Raw genomic sequence first — 24,681 nt, 5'->3', positions numbered from 1 at the left:
GGGACCTAATCAATGACTTTGTTAAATGGTGCGACTCAAACCACCTACACCTGAACACCAGCAAAACCAAGGAGCTGGTGGTGGATTTTAGGAGGCCCAGACCCCTCATAGACCCAGTGATCATCAAAGGTGACTGTGTGCAGATGGTGCAGACCTATAAATATCTGGGAGTGCAGCTGGATGATAAATTAGACTGGACTGCCAATACTGATGCGCTGTGCAAGAAAGGACAGAGCCGGTTATACTTCCTTAGAAGGCTGGCTTCCTTCAACATCTGCAATAAGATGCTGCAGATGTTCTATCAAACAGTTGTGGCGAGCGCCCTCTTCTACGCAGTGGTGTGCTGGGGAGGCAGCATTAAGAGGAAAGACACCTCACGCCTGGACAAACTGGTGAGGAAGGCAGGCTCTATTGTTGGCATGGAGCTGGACAGTTTAACATCTGTGGCAGAGCGAAGGGCGCTCAGCAGGCTCCTATCAATTATGGAGAATCCACTGCATCCACTAAACAGTTCCATCTCTAGACAGAGGAGCAGCTTCAGTGACAGACTGCTGTCACTGTCCTGCTCCACAGACAGATTGAGGAGATCATTCCTCCCCCAAACTATGCGACTCTTTAATTCCACCCGGGGGGGGGGGGGGGTAAACGTTAATATTTAACATTATACATAGTTATTGTCTGTTTTTTCACCTGCATTATTATCATTCTTTAATTTAATATTATTTATTGTATCAGTATGCTGCTGCTGAAGAATGTGAATTTCCCATTGGGATTAATAAAGTATCTATCTATCTATCTTATCAGCATCATTTAACCGAAATAACTGGGTCGATGTATTTTTTTTTATATTTGTTTTTGAGTTGGTGTTTCTCATGCACTAACCGTTATTACTTCATCCAATAATCTATATAAGCAGAGTAACAACATGGTGCCATGTAAGTCTTTTTGGAATTTTGATATTTTAGTTTCTCTGCAAGATGTGGGATGGTACAAGAAACAGTAACATAGATACCAATTAACATCCAGTGTTTCATTTTATCTTTGTGCAGTGCTACTGCTTTGCAGAATCAATCTTTTTTTTTTTTTTTTGACAGTGTATATCTAAATTAATTTCTCGTACATAAAAGGAGTCCAGCACACCCTGTGTTTTATTCACTTTACAGGGTTTGGACTTATTTATGATATTCGGACAAAATAATTTTGTACAATATAGCAGTATTTAGGAATATGTCTTCTTATCATTTACATTGTCTTTGCATTCAAAGTTCTGATGTGTTATGCCAGTGGCATTGTGCATTCAGCACAGGATTATTTCTGTGTTAGTTATGTTTCCTTTAGTATTTACTCTCTTTAGACCCTTAAAATTGTCAACTGTGTTCTAAAGAGTATTATACTGTAGTTTTGTAGTACATTAGATTTGCCCAGGAATATATATACCACTGAAGGAAATAAAGATGGGTTTAAGATTTGAAATCACAGTATTTAAGCACTTTTCTTACAGAAACACAAATTCTAAAAAACATATTTGTTTGTGTTTGATCATGACAACATTTGTGGAACTCCTGTGTGGCTTCTGCAGTTATGCAAATTAAAGCAATTAGCGAACAAAAAACATCACACAGTGTAGATGTAGTCTATCTGAAATGTCTGCAGTTTATTTTAATAAATTCAGAATGTATAAAATTAAAATTTAGTACCAAAGCTATAAATTGCTTAAAAATCATAACTGACAGGCTGTCTTTTTGGCAGTTACCAATGATCACATCTCATACTTTCACCCCCCACTGTTTGTTAAGGTTGGCAGTGCTGTATGATTAACTCATGGCAAACATTACATATTTAAATAGTAACACAGCTTCTGCTAGCAGCATGCCTTTTGAAAATGTTGTCTTTATAAATGCCTGCCAAGTCACACATTGTATTTTATAGTTTTTATATTCAAATATAAATGATTTCCCAAGATAGAAATTACCATTGTACTCTTAGCATTCGTCTATTATTCCATAGTTCCGTCTTTCCTGTACCTCTACATCAGATGCAATAATCCTTTGAAACAATGTGGCCAAAGTTAAATAAATGTACTTTTATTTTTAACGATTTACACAAAATCTTCTAACAAGTCTAATGCTACATGTTAACTTATAAAGCAGGCTTGTTTTTATACAGAATCTTGGTGTTCCAGCGCTGATCCTGGTAAAATTGGTAAACCATAGATAATGTAAGAGTCACACACCCATTCTAAGATCTTCTGTGTTCATTGAGAAACCGATTAATTTCAGTCAATCAGTACAACGTTATTGAAAGATGTTCTATTCTTCATTGGTTAGGAATATACTAAATGTGGTACTGGAGGGTCGGGGGTTTCACACTGTTCTGTGTTTAACCTATTATGACATTATGAGAGTGTTGACTGTGTTACTAAGTATGAAATTTATACATGCATTAATGATGTACACACATTAAAAAATTACTTTCACCGTAATGGGAATAATATTTACAATCTGTGTAATTCTCTAATGTTATAAATTTACATGAATCATTAATTTTGTGTATTTGTATTTTAAAACAGATATTGGAGTGCTTGTTCCGTCAGCAGTGGACAGCAGATGATGGTCTGGGAGCTTTAATAATCTCTCCAACTAGAGAGCTTGCTTATCAGACCTATGAAGTGCTGCGTAAAGTTGGGAAGAATCATGAGTTTTCAGCTGGACTTATCATTGGTGGGAAGGTCTGTACAGAAGATTTTCATTGTAGTTGTGTGTTTTTTGTTCTCATAAATACTATGTGCACTGAAAAGACTTATATATATTCCTTCTATGGAGGTGCCATATTAGTAAAGTAGAAAGTCATCTGAAAATTTAATTTGAGGATTCTTTAGAACTATCTTGTTAGGTTTGTAAAGAAGCATCTTCAAGCTAAATAAGTTAATTTTACCTTATTATGTCATCTAAATATTACTATTTGATGTACTGTCTGTTGTGTTACAAGTAACGCAGTGTGATACATTTTAGTAATGTAATACCATGTCAGCACTGCGTTACTGTTGTGTATTTGTAATTTGTGGATTTCTTTTGAGATTTAATTACTCTACTGCAGAAGTGGGTAGTAACGAGTTACATTTACTCCGTTACATTTACTTGAGTAACTTTTTAAAAAAATTGTACTTCTAAGAGTAGTTTTACTGCACCATACTTTTTACTTTTACTTGAGTACATTTGTGAAGAATAAACGCTACTGTTACTCCGCTACGTTGGGCAACATTCGATTCATTACTTTTTTTCCATTAGATACACTATATTTTTGCCAGAGTAAAGCCGCCAGTGGATCTACTGCATGACTGTTTCACCAATTGGACGTAGCAACAATAATCACATAGCTCCGTTTCACAAATCAGATGTAGCCATGCAGTCACATGACCACACACAAACTGTGGCGGCATAGCGGCACAAACTCCTCATAGACAGCGGGCAGGGAAAGAGAGAATACTTGTGGAACCTCGGTTTGCGAGCATAATTCGTTCCGGAAACTTGCTCACAATCCAAAGCACTTGTATATCAAAGTGAATTTCCCCATAAGAAATAATGGAAACTCAGATGATTTGTTCCACAACCCAAAACTATTCATATAAAAATGATTTATGTATTTTTACTTTATATTTTGTATTAAACAAATTAACCTGCACTTCACCTTTGAAAAGAATCATGGCTGTTGTAAGTGAGTTTCTAAACTCTTAAGGGATTTCACCCAACGGGACGACACGCGGAAGTGCGTCACAGAGCAACCGCAGGCACCCAGCGCTGTAGCAATTCGCCGTAAAAGCGAATCCACTTTTATGAACACACATAAAATTATAATGGCTGGGGACTTTGTGTTTTAAATCCACTCTTAGATAGGACTCCTGTCACAGGGGATGACATCTAACACTGTAAAGATAATTACACAGTTTGTAACTGACCACAACTTATCAGACCCCTGGAGGTTTCTAAACCAAAACTCAGAAACATATTCTTTCTACTCACCAGTACATCATTGCTACTCAAGAATAGATTATTTCTTTATCGATAATAATTTCTTGCCTACGATTAAATCTTGCAAGTACGATGCTATTATTATTTCCGACCATGCATCCCTGATCTTGGAGCTAAAGTCACTATGCCCCACACACTCACCTTGTGGATGGGCGTCTTAACCCACTTCTATTAGCAGATGAGAACTTTACAGAATTTATATCCAAACAAATCATTTTCTTCCTAGAGACAAATACATCCTCAGAGGTTTCTGCAGGAATACTCTGGGGAAACTCTAAAGGCCTTCTTAAAAGGACAGATTATTTCATATCTTTCCCACAGGAATAAATTAGAAACCAAGAAAGTATCAGAACTAAAGAGCGAAATTACTAGAATAGATGAAGAACATGCCAGGCAACCAAGCGAGGCTCTACATAAGAAAAGGCAGGCTCTGCATTCAGAACTCAACCTCTTGACAACTAAAGAAACTGAACAACTAATTTATAAATCCAGACATCATTACTATAAACACGGAGAGAAAGCTAATAAGCTTTTAGCTCAACAAATCCACAAGCAAGAAGTTTGCAATGCAATCCCAGAAATCACCAACACGAACGGAGATGAAATCATTGACCATAAGAATATAATGCACACTGTGGTGTTGTGGGTCCACAGCTCTCTCAACAAAGGCCAGTTTTTAAAATAAATAATCACTGCGCTCGCGGCTTAGCGAGGGGGCGTGGTAGTTGTGGCTAAAGCGGGTCTTAGGGTGATCTGCGGTGTGGGCATTTCTCACCTAAGTGCACAGGAGAGAGACTGCCCACATCCGTGATTGTTCCTGGGGCTGCTAATGTGCTGCAGCTGCTATGCTGTCTCGGCAAATATAGAAGCTCAAGTCGGCTAGAAAGGAGAATTGAAAAAAGACAAAAGAGAAAGAAAGACGGAGGTTTCTGGAGAGCGAGGAGCAGGAGAGGAGACAGAGAGCCGGTGCGGGTGAGCGAGCGAGTGAAGGCTCGCAGGCAGCTGAACGGAAGCCTGGGTGTTAGGCCGACACCTGGGAGTCATAGTAGTGGTTGCTCCCGCTGAGTGATCGAGTAGCGGGTGTGACCAGTGAAGGGCGACTGGCCGTGGGAGTCGGGAGGTTTGGTGGAGAAGTCCTTGACGTGAGTGTCCTGGTTGTCAAGGTCTCCAAATCTCGGGCCTGGGATGAGTGCGGGACCGAAGCCAGGATCGGGAGGCCTCCAGACCTGTTTGAGAGCAAGAAAGTCAGCTGCAGAGAGAGCGTCTTGCCTGTTGCAGGGCCCAAATGGGAGAAGCAGGTGAGACGCTAGTGTAAAAGAAGCACCGGGCTCTTAATTGTATTTTAAAGGACTGCTTCCAGCACCTTTTTAACCTCATCGTTTTTTAATGGATTATTTATTTATGGACTTTTAAAAATGCACTGCACTTTGTGGACTTTTTTTGTTGTTTTTAAATAAAAGCACTTTGAACTTTTGTACCATCCCCTTGCTCCATTGTTGTTGCCTCACTGTCTAGCTCATCGGTAACATTACCGACGGTCAAGGGCTCCCGGACAGCCGATGGGAACATGGAGCCGAACCCGCATCGTCACACACACATTTAGAGATTACTATAGATCCTTATATTCTACTGAGTTTAAAGAAGACAACACACAATCTAATGCATTTCTGGATCCATTACAGTTACCACAAATAGATACTTTAGTGCGGAGGAACTGGGTAAACCTCTAGTGCTATCAGAATTACTAGATGCTATAAAGTCACTTCAAGGCAGGAAAGCAACAGGCCCTGATGGCTACCCTGCAGAATTTTATAATAAATTCTCCGCTCAGGTAGCTCCCCTCCTATTAGCAACATTTACAGAAGCTAGAGACAATCATATTCTACCTCAAACTTTTCACCATGCATTAACACTAGAATTACCAGAGCCTACGAAAAAACTCGTATATCCAGCCCACCTTAAATCGCTTCTTAAATCCGTTCACACCTCTCCACCAGCATCCTTTGTCCTCTAAATGTGCTGATAAAAGACAAGCTGCCAGCAGCCGGCTATTCCATCCCCCCACCGACTTAGAACGTGAGCGAAGTTTTCCCAGCTCACGCCTTGATTGATTATGTGGGAGTGAAGTGGAGTTTTACAGTGGAAATAAGAGATCATTATTCTAAAGTAATCTGTGTAAACACATTGTTAAAACAGAAACTTTGTCATATTTTAGTAATAAATGTTACAAAATGTAGTAGGCATAAACTATAGAATGTGTAAAGCCCGAGTTCCAAAGATCAAATAAACACTTTCACAAAAGCTTCAAGGACAATACAACAGCCTCCGTGGCGTAGCGCGTTAAGATTTGCCTCTTATAGCACAACAGCTCTGCCGCCTTTCAGACCCGAGTTCAATTCCCCGCTAGGGATAAAATGTTGCTTTTTTTTTTTTTCTTTTTAACCTCAAACGGACATAAAATTTATAAATTGGTATGCACTGTCAGTTAATGAGATCGTTATATTTTCATGTGGGATGCTCCTTTTATAATATTTTTTTAACAATTGAGACTGCAATTAACAGGAACAACTGTCCTTATAACTGTTATTTTTAAGATCCATAACACACAGACAGACGAGCACTGCGTAATAGGGAGACAGACAGGCAGAGATATATAAATAAACAGGGAAGGCACATGTACGGAAAGAAGAAAAAAGATCAACGTGCGTTGTTCCTGTAGCAACTGAATGAGCTCACCCGCTCTAACATCACCCCTCCCCCCCCATCTGACTCTCTAAGTAACCTGTTTTCATTAATCAAGAACGAAAGTCGGAGGTTCGAAGACGATCACATACCGTCGTAGTTCCGACCATACAGTGCATCCGGAAAGTATTCACAGCGCATCACTTTTTCCACATTCCACATATGTTACAGCCTTATTCCAAAATGGATTAAATTCATTTTTTTTCCTCAGAATTCTACACACAACACACCATAATGACAACGTCAGAAAAGTTTACTTGAGGTTTTTGCAAATTTATTAAAAATAAAAAAATTGAGAAAGCACATGTACATAAGTATTCACAGCCTTTGCCATGAAGCTCAAAATTGAGCTCAGGTGCATCCTGTTTCCCCTGATCATCCTTGAGATGTTTCTGCAGCTTAATTGGAGTCCACCTGTGGTAAATTCAGTTGATTGGACATGATTTGGAAAGGCACACACCTGTCTATATAAGGTCCCACAGTTAACAGTTCATGTCAGAGCACAAACCAAGCATGAAGTCCAAGGAATTGTCTGTAGACCTCCGAGACAGGATTGTCTCGAGGCACAAATCTGGGGAAGGTTACAGAAACATTTCTGCTGCTTTGAAGGTCCCAATGAGCAAAGTGTCCTCCATCATCCGTAAGTGGAAGAAGTTTGAAACCACCAGGACTCTTCGTAGAGCTGGCTGGCCATCTAAACTGAGCGATTGGGGGAGAAGGGCCTTAGTCAGGGAGGTGACCAAGAACCCGATGGTCACTCTGTCAGAGCTCCAGAGGTCCTCTGTGGAGAGAGGAGAACCTTCCAGAAGGACAACCATCTCTGCAGCAATCCACCAATCAGGCCTGTATGGTAGAGTGGCCAGACGGAAGCCACTCCTTAGTAAAAGGCACATGGCAGCCCACCTGGAGTTTGCCAAAAGGCACCTGAAGGACTCTCAGACCATGAGAAAGAAAATTCTCTGGTCTGATGAGACAAAGATTGAACTCTTTGGTGTCAATGCCAGGCGTCACGTTTGGAGGAAACCAGGCACCGCTCATCACCAGGCCAATACCATCCCTACAGTGAAGCATGGTGGTGGCAGCATCATGCTATGGGGATGTTTTTCAGCGGCAGGGACTGGGAGACTAGTCAGGATAAAGGGAAAGATGACTGCAGCAATGTACAGAGACATCCTGAATGAAAACCTGCTCCAGAGCGCTCTTGACCTCATACTGGGGCAACGGTTTATCTTTCAGCAGGTCAACGACCCTAAGCACATAGCCAAGATATCAAAGGAGTGGCTTCAGAACAACTCTGTGAATGTCCTGGAGTGGCCCAGCCAGAGCCCAGACTTGAATCTGATTGAACATCTCTGGAGAGATCTTAAAATGGCTGTGCACCGACACTTCCCATCCAACCTGATGGAGCTTGAGAGGTGCTGCAAAGAGGAATGGGCGAAACTGGCCAAGGATAGGTGTGCCAAGCTTGTGGCATCATATTCACAAAGACTTGAGGCTGTAATTGCTGCCAAAGGTGCATCGACAAGTATTGAGCAAAGGCTGTGAATACTTATGTACATGTGATTTCTCAGTTTTTTTATTTTTAATAAATTTGCAAAAACCTCAAGTAAACTTTTTTCAAGTTGTCATTATGGGGTGTTGTGTGTAGAATTCTGAGGAAAAAAATGAATTTAATCCATTTTGGAATAAGGCTGTAACATAACAAAATGTGGAAAAAGTGATGCGTTGTGAATACTTTCCGGATGCACTGTAAACGATGCCGACTGGCAATCTGGCGGCGTTATTCCCATGATCCGCCGGGCAACCAAAGTCTTTGGGTTCCGGGGGGAGTATGGTTGCAAAGCTGAAACTTAAAGGAATTGACGGAAGGGTACCACCAGGTGTGGAGCCTTTGGCTTAATTAGACTCAACACGGGAAACCTCACCCGGCCCAGACAAACAGAACAATGAAAAGTCAACGTGGCTCACAGGTGCATGTGGACTGTAGAAGATGCGAAACCGACTGAGGCGGTGTTGGGAAAATGAATAGTTAACGTGACTCACAAGTGCATGTGGACTGTACACAGATGAAAGCAATTCAGGTGAGGAATTGGGGGCGGGCACATGAGCAGGCAGTGCGTACTGAACGATGACTAAGAGATGACTGTTCACCCATCACTGGGCGTCCTTCCCATCACACCCAGTTCCGCCCTCCGCCCGCGACTGCCGTCCAGTCCCGTCCCTCGCTCTGGGAGGTGGGGGCGCGGCGGTGGTCCTCCAGTTTCCAGTCACGGATAATTGTATGTTGCTCTCTCCAGAGTTCTCTTACAGTCGTATCCTCAAACCCACCCCATAAGAAGAAGCATGTTTATCGCGGATGTGAATCGCTGTATGCAGCATGTAAAACAGTTTGCAAGGGGTATCCCTTGGTCTTACAGTTGGTGGGCAGGTCTCTGTTAGTTGCTCTTGCGAGCGGGCACATGACCAGGCAGTGTGTATTCTTCAAGAGCGAGGGTGGACGCGACAGGACCAACCAAGAAGAATCATATTTGTCACGGATGTGAATCGCTGTATGCAGTGTGTAAAACAGTTTGCGAGGGGTATCCCTTGGTCTTACAGTTGGTGGGCAGGTCTCTGTTAGTTGCTCTTGCGAGCGGGCACATGACCAGGCTGTGTGTATTCTTCGAGAGCGAGGGTGGACGCGACAGGACCAACCAAGAAGAATCATATTTGTCATGGATGTGAATCGCTGTATGCAGTGTGTAAAACAGTTTGCGAGGGGTATCCCATGGTCTTAGCAGTGTCTATGCTTCAATGTGAATCGCTGTATGCAGCGTGTAAAATGCTGTATTGTATGTTGCCCTCTCCAGAGTTCCATCTTTTCATTCACCTACAGTCGTATCCTCAAAACCAACCCCATTTGGACAACTGTGTCTTTCAGGAAGTGTTCACCCATCAATACATAATTATGCGCCATATGCTACGCCGCGGGTTGACTAGTATAAAATTATTTTACAGTCCCTCCCTCCCTTTCAAAGACCAAAGAGGACAATGGGAAAAAGATCTCTTAATCAATATATCAGAAAGGGAGTGGAAAGTAGCAATGCAGAGACTTCACTCGAGCTCCATATGCGCAAAGCATACAATTATTCAACTCAAAGTTATATATCGAGCACATCTGTCCCGCCTAAAACTGTCCTAAATGTTTTCAGGGCAAGATCCAACCTACGAACACTACAATCAAGTCCCAGCCTCAATGGGTCACATGTTTTGGGCTTGCGCGAAATGAACATCATTTTGGACCAAAATTTTTAAGTGCCTTTCAGATAGCCTTGGTGTCACAATCTCTCCTAACCCATTAACAGCTGTGTTTGGTGTTCTTCCAGATGGGTTTAAAGTGGAGAAGGACAAACAAACTGTGATTGCATTCACTAAACTTTTGGCACTCAGACTTATTTTGCTAAACTGGAACAATCCTAACTCTCCTCTTATAAGTCAGTGGGAAACCAATGTTTTATACTATTTGAAATTGGAAAAAATTAAATATTCAGTTAGAGGATCTGTACAGAATTTTTTAAAAACCTGGCAGGATATAATCAATAAAATTTTAGAATAAGCTCTTAAAGCACAGAGGAAGTAATTATCTCCACATTTCTTTTTCTTCTCCCCATTCATCTCTACTGGTCTATTAAACTCATCAGTTTAGGTATGTTTACAAGCCTTACGTTTTACCCCGTTGGCCATGCTCTCTCTCTCAGGGGTGGGGGTTGACTTGTTTTTCAATCCTATTTTTTGTAAAAATTGATTGATTTGTATGAATTATTACAATAAAATTAATAAAAAAATAAAATAAAAAAAAAGTGAATCCGAAAAGACAGTCATGCTATAAGCACCTGCCGTTGATGGGTGATACAAGGAACAAGGAACATTATAAATGCGCAGGGCACAGTATTACTTGGCCACTAACCTGGGCATGACCCTGCCTGACTGCTGTGTCTGTGTATAGGAGAGTGGCAGATCCGGCTACAATAAATAACCGTGCTGTTCCTGTTTCAAGCTGAATAAAGATTGTGTCGCTAAAGTATTGAGACTCAGCTTTGTGTTTTGGGGTGCAAGACGGGAATTCACACATCACAGCACACATACGTGGTCACAATGCTGTAGTAAACAGTATACGCTCGTACAGATGTTGACTATATGAGTGAAGCACGGTGACTGACGATTGCCCACAATCCTGCAGCGAGAGAGAGAAGAACCATCAGCTCGCTAGTGATCACGTGACGCTCGACAGACAAAGCGTACAGTATATGGGCTACTCGTATTGCAAGACCTTGCTCGTGTATCAAGTCAAAATTTATTAAAAATTTTAGCTTGTCTTGCAAAACACTCACAAACCAAGTTACTCACAATCCAAGGTTCCACTGTACGTGAAAAATGTGAGCCAACTCCTGCTGAAGCTTAACCATCGCTTCACTGAGTGAAGAACAAGCACAAACATGCACAGACACAGACAGTCAAGGTAAAGTGAGTCTTCTTGTACGTCCACAAGCTGCCTTGTTCTAATGTTATTTTCTATCAGCTGTGTTATTTGGAGGGCAAGTGAATATACAGTATATCTTGTCACTGTAAGTAGTTTGCACTGTTGAAACATACATGTTACCTACTGTAGGTACTGGCTTCAAAAGCTTTGCTGTGAAAAACTGAGATTTGGAACTTTGTATTATTTGTGCATCTTTATTTTGTAAAGTTACTTATTTTTACTCATTTTTTATTTTATTATTTGGAAATAGCAAAATTTGCACATTATTTTATATTTTTGTCTGTCTTATTACAACATTTCTAAAAAATAAATAATTTATTATGATCAAACAGTTACTCAGTACTTGAGTAGTCTTTTCACCAAATAATTTTTTTTACTCTTACTTGAGTAATTTTTTGGATGACTACTTTTTACTTCTACATGAGTACTGTAATATTATTTTGAAGTAACGCTACTCTTACTTGAGTACAGTTTTTGGCTACTCTACCCACCTCTGCTCTACTAATTTATGTAAAGCAACAAGAGTAAGACATTCTTAGTAATGACATTGTGCACCGAACAGGCAGCACCCAGAATCCTGAATGATTCACTTAGAAATGCTGCCTCTCTACCTTCCTTAAAGCATATTAGTTGGACAGACCCTCATAAAGACAAAGAAAAAAATGAAGAAAATGTATAAAGTAGAATGTTACCAATAACAATTCAGGGTAATGAAGGACCATAGTTTACATCTGCAGTGTAAAATACCAGGCTGGAAAGAACCCTGGACAGGGTGCCAGTCCATGACAGTTCCAACTTACACTTGCATTGAGAAAATTGAAAATCATCAATTTGGAAGTGATACGGGAGGAAAAATGGATTATACCAACACTACAAGAACATGCCTGCATAAATGCGAGTCCACACAATACACCAATGTCTAACTGTGTAATTGGTACTTGTCCTGTATTAATAAATATACAAAAAGACTCCACATGGTCTCCACAGTTTGTCTATGCAACCTCTCAGCCATGTTATAGCACAATGGCTTAGTGAGAAAATTAGATGGACGGGTAAGTTTCAGAAGCATCTTTTGTGATTGAGAAGCAGTGAGGGATGTCTATTTAAAAAGGTTACTGGGGAACTCGTCAGGCACAGGTTCTGGAATGAGATCACAAAGACTTTCAACCAGTGAAACCAATTGGAGTGCAGTGAGAAGTGATGTAGGCAGCTAAATGGTAGACATCTCAGTTGTGAAGCATGAATGAATTTGTGGAGACTGGACATGTATGTATTTCTGCACAGATTGGAGAGAATAATCTGTCACATTCCAAACAAGCAGTGAAGAATGTTCATAGAATGCAGTAGAAAAGAAATTGGAATCTAGTGAAAATTAGTGAAGTCTGTTTGACACCATACCTTTATCTAGTAAAGGAACCAAGAAAACATATTAGGTGAAGACTACAAAGCTGAATCGTGCATTGTTGAAACAGTGAAAGGCTTCTTACAGTAAAAAAATAAATGAACCAGTAAGATCAACACGGACAAAATGAAGTCTTGATGATTGTTTGTGGAGCATCAGAGAGCCCCAAACCCCAGACACACCTGTCTGTCTGTCCACGTGTTCCTGCACAATATAATAAATCAGAGTTTCTTGGTCAGAAATTCCATGTGAACACAGTATTAATTTTGAGCTACAAGTTGGACAAAGTAGAGATAAAAAGCTACCCAAATTCTCCCAGGTGTGACGTAATGCTGACCTTTCACCTTAGTCAGTTGTGGTTTAACAACAAAAAAAAATATATAACCTGCTCAGCAAAAAAAAATTTTGTCTGATTACATTTGGAGTGAAGTGATACACAGTGTGCTTATTTTGCTCTTTGTTTCCACAAAAAATGCTATTTCTGTCTAATTTCCTTTATGTTTGCAATTCAAGTAACAAATCAACAGTGACCTTGCATTTCCCTGAATAATTAGAAGGGAAATTCATGTGTGTGCACTGAAGTGGGAAAGTGTAGCATTGTGCCAGTTCCTACTACATGGGGTCTCACAAGATGAAACATCACATCATAGTCCGAGAGTGGGTCAGTGGAGCATTTTTATAGGCACTGTATATTATAAACCATGTATCTTAGCAAATGGAAAGATGGACCCTTTCTGACCAATTAAACCCTGTCTGCCCTTTGTTAATTCTTCACATGCCTGGTAAACCTCTTGGGTCAATCAAAGACCAGGCCAACCAAATTTCAGAATATCAATTATCCACATAGTGTCAGATACTTAATATCTACAATAACTTGATGAATATGTGATTATTTTTTTGTTATTGGGTACTGCTGACTCCTAACAGATTCAGCATGCTATGACTGAATGCTGTGTCCAGTTATTGTTCATGTGCAGTTTTCTTGTTTTCTCCATGTCTGTGTGTGTTGTCTTCCAGGTACTCTCGCTTCATCCTACATACACAAGCACATGCAGTTTATATTGTTTGGCAAACTATGCTTGTTATAGTGTCAGTGTTGATTTGTGATAAGTGGATACTGCTGTGGACTGTGTCCAGGGTTGTTTCCTGCCTTACAGACACTACTGCTTAGATAGGCGCCGGGCCTGTATTTCCTGAATTAGATTAAGCAGTTTTAAAGTTATGATGAAAAGCATTGATATCTGCATAACGTAATAGATCAGCATGTCTACTCATGATCTACAGAGTTCCTGAAGCCTCCTTGACTTTCAGTTGGATTAAGGAGGTTAGAAAATGTCGAGTTGTGGTTTTTTTAGAAGATATTCAGGAAAGATTATTACTGTTGTCCACATTACATGTTTGAGGCCATGTTTTATTTTTATAAGTTTCACCAATTTAAATTCCATAGCTAGTTTCTATACAGTGAATTCCATATAGTAGCTTTGTATATTACATATTTCAAAAATCATACAATTTCGTTTTATGATTTTTAGGGACCAATTTCCAAGCCAGTAGTCTTCTCATTGTAGTTATGATAACATTTTGTTTGGAAAGCCCTGTTAGTGGTTATAAAAAAATTATTAGGATGCAATATATAAATAGTATCATGTAACATTTCAATAACATATTCGTGGTTTGTTGTATTTCAGTGTAATAAAAGCTTAAGTAATATTATTAAAGCTATGTTACCCTCAACATATATCTAATTTCCCTGCATTTGTTGGTGATTTTATTTCAGGATTTAAAGCACGAGGCTGACCGCATCCATCGTACCAATATTATCATTTGCACCCCAGGACGTCTTCTGCAACACATGGACGAAACTATGACTTTCCACGCCTTAAATCTACAGATGCTGGGTATGATACCTGTTTTTTTTAAATTTATAAATTATTTAAGTTACAGAATAAGTCATTAAGTTTTGACTTTGCCATTATGATGTCTGATTTGTTTTGATTTTAATTTTTTATTATGCTTCTGTCTTGCTCAGTCACAATTGAAAAGAGTACTTGGAACATATTTACAAATACTGTAACTAATTTAAAATATACAGCATTGTTCAAACATTTGTATATTGAAATTCTTACATGTATGTCTCCACAGACTAGTGACAATAGTACAATGCCAATGACAGACAGCGAATGAAATGTCATACATTAACATCAAGTTGAATACAAGAACACTTGTGCTTTGGACAATATCCATGGGTGTTTGTGTAACCTCTTCTTTTATAGATAAAAACTGTGGTCGAGTCTAGGGCTAATGGTGTTGCATCTTTTGCTTGAGTGGAGCAGAGTGAAAAAGTTTGGTGCAGGATGCTTAGTTGACATTTAGAGAGAATTGAATTTCTTATTTAATCTATTGTTTGTTCTTACCAGTTCTGGATGAAGCAGATAGAATTTTGGACATGGGATTTGCGGATGCTATGAATGCTATCATTGAGAACCTGCCAAAGACTCGTCAGACCCTGCTGTTTTCAGCTACTCAAACTAAGTCTGTGAAAGATCTTGCAAGGCTAAGTCTTAAAGATCCATCCTATGTCTGGGTACACGAAAAAGCCAAGTTCAGGTATGTGATTATTATTTTTGCAGTATGTTTTCCTTTGTGATGGATCACTTTCTTTTTCAGGTTTTCTTGCCTGATTGCTCTGATTTTGATATGTAAATGGTTTATAAATGTGTCAGTTAGCTTCTAAAGTACGATGTGCAGTATTTTATTAAAACATTTGTGCAAAGTAAACAGGGAGTTCAGTAATCTCCCGATATATTCAGCTATCGCACCCCCGCTACATTGTGGATTTATTAATATTATTACTAGGTGGCTCTGCCCCCTGCTCGCTTCGCTCGCCCACCCCCAGGTTTGGTTTACTGGATAAACAATTTAAAGAGATTGTTATTTTCATGGGAATTGGTACATATACATTATTTTCATTTTTACTTTAAACTTTTGTAAAAGCAATATTTGTCCTTTATATCCTGCCCCGGGCGTGGTTAAATCTCTTTCTCGCAGGACTTGTAACGCTGCTTGCATTGTGAAGGAGGGGTCTGAACGCACGCCAAGGAGCAGTGATCAGTTCAGCTGCTGTCTTGCTGCTGCTGGCCAGCTGTGTGTTGTGCTTGTCGCGCTTTGCATCAGTCACTTAAAAGCCTGTACAGCAGCTGTCCTTTTTCCACTTGTGCGTATCTGCTGCTTGCGTTTTGGGGGTTGGGAGTGTGAGAGCTAAATGCACGCTAAGAAAGAAGTGCTCGGATCATCTGCTGGCAATCTGCATGTTCTGCTTGTCGTTGTTTTAAGAGTTGGGAGCACCTGGAGTTTGTTTGCCAAAAGCATTCCTACAACTGCTAGGTTAGATGTCAGTGAACATCTCTCCAAGATGATCTGGGGCCTCATGTATAACGCCGTGCGTAGAACTCACACTATAACATGGCGTAAGCACAAAAGCGGGAATGTGCGCACGCACAGAAAAATCCAGATGCAGGAATCTGTACGTACGCAAATTTCCACGTTCTTCCGCTACATAAATCCCGATCAGCGTGAAAAGTAACGCACGTGCACGCGCCTGCTGTCCCGCCCCAACTCCTCCCAGAATTACGCCTCTTTGAATATGCAAATCAATATAAATAGCCTTCTGTGAAAAGACAATGGGAAAAGCACGGGGGAAAATATAAGAATTTCAGTGAATACCAAGTGGAGGCAAAGGAAAAACATACTATTTGTTGGTTTAAACAATGGTATAATCAACAAAAGGAAGTTGATCGAGTGACAGAGTGTCGGAGAAACTCGAAGGCTCAAGTTCACAAAGTCACACAGTGCCCGAAATAAAAAAGAAATCACATATCAAAGTCGCCGTGAAAAGGCAAGTCGTAGCCCACCGTCTGAGTGTCATATGAAAGCTTATTAGGGTACAGACAAAAAAAATAGGCACACAGTGGGGAAAAAAGCATGAAATGTCAACTTTAATCTCGAAATTTCCACTTTAATCGTGTAGTTTATTTTGCCATTAAAGTAGAACATCATAAACTTCATCTTAAAATCGTTTAATTTACTAGTTTCTCAAATCCTATTGTAACTAAAGTGTCATGTTAAATGCTTTGTTCTGTATTTGATCTTCTGTGTGCTCTATGTGTGTGAATCACTACCTGCTTCTTAAACGGGCTTTCTCTTTCTCCGACAGGACACATAATCCATTACATTCGTGATATTACAGCTCTCTGAATAATTAAAATACTGAGATGTATACGTGATATCTGTTTCATGATGATAGGAATGAATGCATGTTATTAAACATGGGAACACGGTGGCGCAGTGCTTGTTCATGTCTCACGCAAGAGGCTTGCTGCGCCATGCGCAACCTTCAATGAAATAATTTATCACAGCAGTACTGTCTCTTTCAAACGTACTAACCTCCAATTCCTGTCCTTATATTTTCTTTCTCCAAATACCCAATCGCCACACAATCAGCTATGTAATAGATGTGAAGCCATTTGTAAGCTTAAAACGCCGATTCTTCAAAACTTTTAAGGAACATAGAAATATCTTCGTAGTACGTGTTTAATTATTCTATCCGTCTATCCTTCCAGTGTCGCGTCAGCACCAGCAAGAATACAACGCAATGCAGGAACAATCCCTGAACTAGCTAGCGCTGTGGCACCGTGTCCTCACATGTTTAACTATTAACAATACAGATTATTTAAATGAAGTTAAAGTTTTATCTGTATAATATAATCAACATATTTTGCTGCATTTCATCTTAAAAATTATATCGTCATCATATGTAAATATGCGCTTTATAATGTGGCGCAGGTTGTGCAATATTATAACTGTAGTGCAAGTTTACAGTGAGGTGATTGTACTTATAAGTACAAACAGTTCTACAAGGAGCACTTGATGGACTGATTGAGTGCGTTTATAGTTCTTGTTGTGAAACTTTTTCTAAACCGCGAAGTCCGTAAAGGGAAGTCTCTGAAGCGTTTTGCCGTGGCTCAGGCAGCGTTTGCTTCATGCTGTGTACCGATAATTCTCTTTCCGATCAGCTGCTGCTGTGAGTCCCCACTCAGATACAGTGATATAAATACTCCAAGTGGTGCAGTGAGAGTAATATGGAAAAAAATGATCTGCTGTGGCAACCCTTAACGGGAGCAGCTGAAAGAATAAGAAGATGCAGTGAGAGTTACAACGCTAAAGCAGTTATGGTATTTGGAATACTATGGCTATTCCCTGGACCATTATATTGCTGCAGGTTAATTACAATCAGATGCATTACATTAATAAACAATATGCAGTTAGTTTCAGTGTATTTATAAAGCTGCGTCAGGAATGCGGATCTAAGAAAGGAAGGGTGATCACACAGGAACGGTAGCACTGCTTTGACGCTGGGTGCCGCCAGTCTGCAAAACCGAGCGGAGAAATTGCGTACGCCATGGTATGAGGTACCGTGGAAATGTGCGTGGCTGTACGCCAAGTTTAGGTTTTATACATCGCGATTTGAGCGTGGAAACGTGCGTATGCACCGTTTATACATGAGGCCCCTGGTCTTGATCGCTTCGCTCAAACCCCTACCCCAAGGAGGTACGCCATGCTTCTGCCACTTTGTGTCTCTCCCACTCGCATTGTGAAAGGGGGGGGGGGGGGGGGGGGATTGGGTGTGTGAGGGCAGACTGCACGCTAAGGAGAAGTGGACGGATTAGCTACTGGCTTTGTGCTGCTTCTACCAAGATGCCTGTTCTGATTGTTGCTGTACTTGTCGATCATTTAAAACCCAGTACAGCAGCTGTCCTTCTGTCTCACTGCCTTGTCTTGTGTGACGTTAAAATGTCCCTCGCGGAATGTCAAATTGTTTTCTGAGGAGATCAAGCCTTGTCTCCCTGCCAAGATTTTTTTTTTATAATAGAGAGATGTTACTCATATCCTTAGCCCGACAGCCACATATCATATGTGTTTACAAAGTGCGTTTTAATAAGTTTACATGTGTTTAAAGCGTGTGGAATGGGTATTTTAAGTCTAAAACTATTAAAAAAAAAATGTTTATTTATATGGTCTTATTATATCGCGGATTTTCACCTATCACTGATGGGTCCGGAACGTAACTTCCACGATAGGCGGGGGATCACTGTATAACATATTGTGTTTAATCTATATAGATGGTTCTCAGGTTCAGTCCAGGGGTACCACTGTGGCTGTAGGATTTCATTCCGAACAGTCTCACAGATCAGTGAATCAGGCTTGCATCTTTTTGATCTAATTGTTTAATTAGCTAGCCTTTTTCTGTTATTTTGCATTCTGAAAAGTGTACTATTAAAGTATACTGCTCAAAAAAATTAAGGGAACACTTAAATCACGTATCGGATCTTGAATGAACAAAATATTCAAATGATGGATTCAACATCACAACGAAAATCAAAGTCAAAAATTGAAATCACAGGCTGATCCAACCATGTAAATTTTATCACAGCACCTCATCATGTGACTCGGTAGTTTATGGACCCCATGAGCCTGTATGCACTCCCAACCACATCTGGGCATGCTTCTGATGAGACGGCGGTTAGTGTACTCCCAGACTGTCCTACCAGACCTGGATCAGGACATCAGTGAGCTCCTGGACAGTCAGATAGATAGATAGATAGATACTTTATTAATCCCAAGGGGAAATTCACATACTCCAGCAGCACCTTACTGATACAAAAAACAATATTAAATTAAAGATTGATAATAATGCAGGTAAAAACAGACAATAACTTTATATAATGTTAATGTTTACCCCCCCGGGTGGAATTGAAGAATCGCATAGTTTGGGGGAGGAACGATTTCCTCAGTCTGTCAGTGGAGCAGGACAGTGACAGCAGTCTGTCGCTGAAGCTGCTCCTCTGTCTAGAGATGACACTGTTTAGTGGATGCAGTGGATTTTCCATAATTGATAGGAGCCTGCTGAGCGCCCGTCACTCTGCCACAGATGTCAAACTGTCTAGCTACATGCCAACAATAGAGCCTGCCTTCCTCACCAGTTTGTCCAGGCGTGAGGCGTCTTTCTTCTTAATGCTGCCTTCCCAGCACACCACCACGTAGAAGAGGGCGCTCGCCACAACCGTCTGATAGAACATCTGCAGCATATTATTGCAGATGTTGAAGGACGCCAGCCTTCTAAGGAAGTATAACCGGCTCTGTCCTTTCTTACACAGAGCATCAGTATTGGCAGTCCAGTCTAATTTATCATCCAGCTGCACTCCCAGGTATTTATAGGTCTGCACCATCTGCACACAGTCACCTCTGATGATCACGGGGTCCATGAGGGGTCTGGGCCTCCTAAAATCCACCACCAGCTCCTTGGTTTTGCTGGTGTTCAGGTGTAGGTGGTTTGAGTCGCACCATTTAACAAAGTCATTGATTAGGTCCCTATACTCCTCCTCCTGCCCACTCCTGATGCAGCCCACGATAGCAGTGTCATCAGCAAACTTTTGCGTTGTGGCAGGACTCCCGAGTTGTATTGGAAGTTCGATGTATATAGGCTGAACAGGATCAGAGAAAGTACAGTCCCTTGTGGCGCTCCTGTGTTGCTGACCACAATGCAGTGCAGTGCAGTTCCCAAGACGCACATACTGAGGTCTGTCTTTAAGATAGTCCACGATCCATGCCACTAGGAATGAATCTACTCCCATCTCTGTCAGCTTGTCCCTAAGGAGCAGAGGTTGGATTGTGTTGAAGGCGCTAGAGAAGTCTAGAAACATAATTCTTACAGCACCACTGCCTCTGTCCAAGTGAGAGAGGGATCGATGTAGCATATAGATGATGGCATCCTCCGCTCCCACCTTCTCCTGATATGCAAACTGCAGAGGGTCGAGGGCGTGTTGAACCTGTGGCCTCAGGTGGTGAAGCAGCAGCCTCTCCATGGTCTTCATCACATTTGATGTCAGAGCAACAGGCCGGAAGTCATTCAGCTCACTAGGATGTGATACCTTTGGGACTGGGGTGATGCAAGATGTTTTCCAAAGCTTCGTGACTATCCCCTGTTCCAGGCTCAGGTTGAAGATGCGCTGTAGAGAACCCACCCCCCAGTTATTTTATTTTAACTAACTGTAGGGCTACTTGGTGGCATCTGATGCACAAATACATAATGTCCAGGAGTTCTCAGTAGGATTTAGGTCTGGGGAACATATGGGCTAGTCAATGGCATCAATGCCTTCATCATCCAGGAACTACCACCAAACTTTGGCCACATGAGGCCAGGCATTGTCCTGCATTAGGAGAAACCCAGTGCCCACTGCACCAGCATAAGGTCTGTTAGGTACCACTGCGCTGGCAATCGGAAGGTTGCCAGTTCGAATACCGTAAATGCCAATATGGACTCTGCTCTGTTGGGCCCTTAAGCAAGGCCCTTAACCTGCAATTGCTAAGCGCTTTGAGTAGTGAGAAAATCGCTATATAAATGCAAAAAATTATTATTATTATTATTGCCTAACACATGGGGGTCTGTGCAACCCTTCAGGAATATGCCTCCCCAGACCATCACTGACCCAATGCTGAACCGGTCATGCTGGATGATGTAGCAGACTGCATAACATTCCCCACTCTGTCTCCAAACCTTTTCACATCTGTCACATGTGCTTTTTAAGAACCTGCTCTCATCTGTAAAGGGAATGTGGAGCCAATGGCAGAGCTGCCAATATTCCCTGGCAAATGCCAATTAAGCTGCACAGTGATGGGTTGTGAGCACAGGTCCCACTAGAGGACATTTGGTCAAAAATATGCACACCAGGAGCCAACTGGAGGTCATTTGTTAGGGCTTTGGTTGTGCTCCTCCTGTTTCTCCTCACACAAAGGAGCAGATACTGATCCTGCTGCTGGGTTGATGCCCTTCTATGGCCCTGTCCAGCATTCCTTGTGTAACAGTTCGTCTCCTGGTATCTTTTCCATGCTCTTTGAGACTGTGCTGGGAGACACTGCAAACCTCTTGCAATGGCACGTATGCATGTGCCATCCTTGAGGAGTTGAACTACATATGCAACCTGAATTAGCTGCAGGTACCGCCACATGCTACCAGTAGTGACAAGGACACTAGCAAAACACAAGACTAGAGGAGAATCATTCAGGAAAGATAGGGGGAGAGCAACTATCTGCAAAACCATTTCCTTTTTGGGGGTGCCTTGCTGTTGCCTCTCCACTGCACCTGTTGTCACTTTTGGTTTTCACTGATTCACAATTGCTTATGCTTCCTAACTGGACAAATTGATTTTTTCTGAAGCTTAACTGACTTGGTGTTAGACTGTGATGATTAAGTGTTCCCTTAATTTTATGAGCAGTGTATTTACATTTAGAAGACATTCAAGTTGTTTTTGTTTTATTTTTTTTTGCCAAAGCTTTAAAAGCCTAATTTTTCCAAGTGGAATTTGATTCTATAATTTATATCCCACTACTCACAATTAGTGACCAGCAGTACAGGCTTAGGTGCCAGTAACACTTATTGCTAAAATTGAATAAATACTTCAGTGTTATATTCATCTGTTTGCTAATTATTACAAAAAATCATAAATCGGTGGTTCTTAAGTGAAGTCCTGTGCACCAATGAAACTACAGGTATTTATCCCAGCTAACTTCTACTTTTAACTGTAACCTTACATTTCCCAGTTTCTTCCCATGTTTGTGTCAGTCCAGAAATTCCTACTTTTCTGGAGTATTGTATGCAATGCTACGAATTATTTTTCAAATTTGTGTTTTTAAAGATTTGTCTCTTTTTTAATGTTCTGGCTATTTAAACCTTTTCTTACTAATTGGTATGCCAGTGAATGACACTGAAGTAGCTGCTTTCCTTTAGCATCCTGAGTCATTTGCTCCTGAGTCTCCACTTCTTGTCCATATTTGTCAGTATCAGGATATAATTAATGGAGCAAATTCCATCTTAAAAAGATGAAATATAAAGAATACAGGAAATGAAAGTTAAACATTTAACAAATTTCTGAATTTCTTCAAAATGTAAATATCATAATGTCACATTTTTTCAGAATTAAAAAATAATAAATAAAAACAGAAGTAAGACTGACCCATTCATTTGTGAAACGTTTTTGTAATGAAAACATCTGGCTACAGTGATACCCCTGCACTGACCTTGAGTGTTCCTGTTCTTTGCAGACTTTAATAAATTAATCATTTGGTGTAACATTTTGAGTAATCTAATGCAGTATGTTTAATGAACAGCAGGGGGCACCATAATACTATTTTTATTTGAATTCTGAGTTCTTTGTCAGATTAATTGTTCAAATATGTGTGATAGTGGGAATTACAGATATGTGGGCAGTATTAGGATTTTTATTTTTAAATCAATATTAATTTTGATGTGAGCACTGTTTGCTCAGTTTACTTGAGAGCATATGTTTTCAGTCTTTCTGGTGGTCTGAATTAATTATCATAAAATTAGGTTGCATAATCTAGGCACAAAGTAAAGCTATGATTAATGTAGAAGCAAGGGAAGTGAGTCAATATTTGTTTTTGTTTTTTGACGAACACTCAGAATGCAAGCTCAGAACACATTTACAAATTTAAGACAGTAAGGGTATAGTACAATAGTACAAACCTTGCATGGTCTCGCTCCAAAATATATCTGTGACCTCCTTCACCCCTATGTGCCTCCAAGAGCACTGAGGTCATCTGGACGACTGCTCCTTGTAGTGCCAAGATCTCGGCTGAAGTCTAGGGGAGATGGAGCTTTTTCAGTTGTTGCTCCTAGGCTTTGGAATGACTTGCCTCTGCACATCAGGTCTTCATCCTCGATCGAGGTTTTTAAAAGTCGGCTTAAGACCTACTTGTTTTCTTCTGCCTTTCACTGTGTATGATAGGATTGTGGTGGATGTTACAATTGGTTGTTTTATTAATCTGCTTTTGCACGATTGTTTGTATTGTGTTTATTTTAATGCTTTTTTTGTACAGCACTTTGGCGCAACCTCTGTTGTTTTAAATGTGCTTTTATAAATAAATAGTATAATCTACAAAGTAACACATACACTTATACAGTATGTACATATTTTATTTGGTATATAAATAGTGGTAATTGTGGAGCGCAAGGTTATCTAAGTTAAGGTTAAACAGCCAATGGTAACTGGATAAAAAGAACACTAAAACTGTTTTACATAGATACTTGAGAATACTAACTTCTGTACCTCTGTGAGCCCAAGGTCTAACCACTCTAACCCAACAGGTTTCTTTGGTGACCATCAGAAACCAAAGCAATATTTATACAAAAAAAGTGCTGCAAGTCCTTACATAATTGAGAAGGCAAGTGAGTTGGTGAGGAGTAAGCTAGGAAGTTTATGCTTTAAAGTCTAACACTCTAGCCAGTAAGCCACTGTGCCAGGTCTCTCTTATTCTGAATTTTTGGACAGTAATGCATGTTAAACTCAAGGACTGTGGCCCATGGACCTTTCTAAAAACTCCTCTCCCTAAAGTCCTTTTTTCACACAGCCATATCTAATGGTTAATGGTTAATATGTAAGGGAAATCTGCTATATAAATGTATTATTATTGTTAGGAGTGCTGTGGTGAAGTCCAACAGAAACTGGAAAATGATCCAGTATTTTAGATAGCTGTTGCTTCATTTCAAACCCCTTCATACTAATGAATAAATCACAAATGAGCTTCCCCTTGCCATTTAATATGGTACTGAGCTTATTTGCTTATTGTGTTAAGATCATTCAGAAAAGGTAACTTTGTGTCATGAACTAGTTGACTTCAGAATGCAGATCATAGAGCATCCTCTCAGTACTCTGCCTTAATCGAGTCACCTCACCATGCTATGGTATATCACTTAGCTGTACTACATCCAAGAACCATCAGAATTGCCTGCGCTTAAGTGCAACTGAGTAGATAAAATTTAAAGTACATACAGCAACTGTCATGACCTCTTGGAAGCAGTGTGTCTTTCCACACTGTGACTGCTGATAAATTAGTCAGTACAAAACAATTGGCTT

The 24,681-nt window shown here is 40.4% G+C and overlaps 1 protein-coding gene across 1 annotated transcript in view; it reads left to right on the top strand.

Moving 5' to 3' along the window:
• ddx10 (DEAD (Asp-Glu-Ala-Asp) box polypeptide 10) overlaps positions 1–24,681 on the top strand; it is a 459,716-nt gene that overhangs the window by 13,066 nt on the left and 421,969 nt on the right. Inside the window, 3 exon segments of the mRNA XM_028799405.2 lie at positions 2,570–2,728; positions 14,469–14,589; positions 15,109–15,298. Of these exon segments, the coding sequence (XP_028655238.2) occupies positions 2,570–2,728; positions 14,469–14,589; positions 15,109–15,298 (470 nt within the window).

This window comes from Erpetoichthys calabaricus, chromosome 4, assembly GCF_900747795.2.
Source record: "Erpetoichthys calabaricus chromosome 4, fErpCal1.3, whole genome shotgun sequence".
Lineage (NCBI taxonomy): Eukaryota > Metazoa > Chordata > Cladistia > Polypteriformes > Polypteridae > Erpetoichthys > Erpetoichthys calabaricus.
This window is presented reverse-complemented; position numbering and strand designations above follow the sequence as displayed.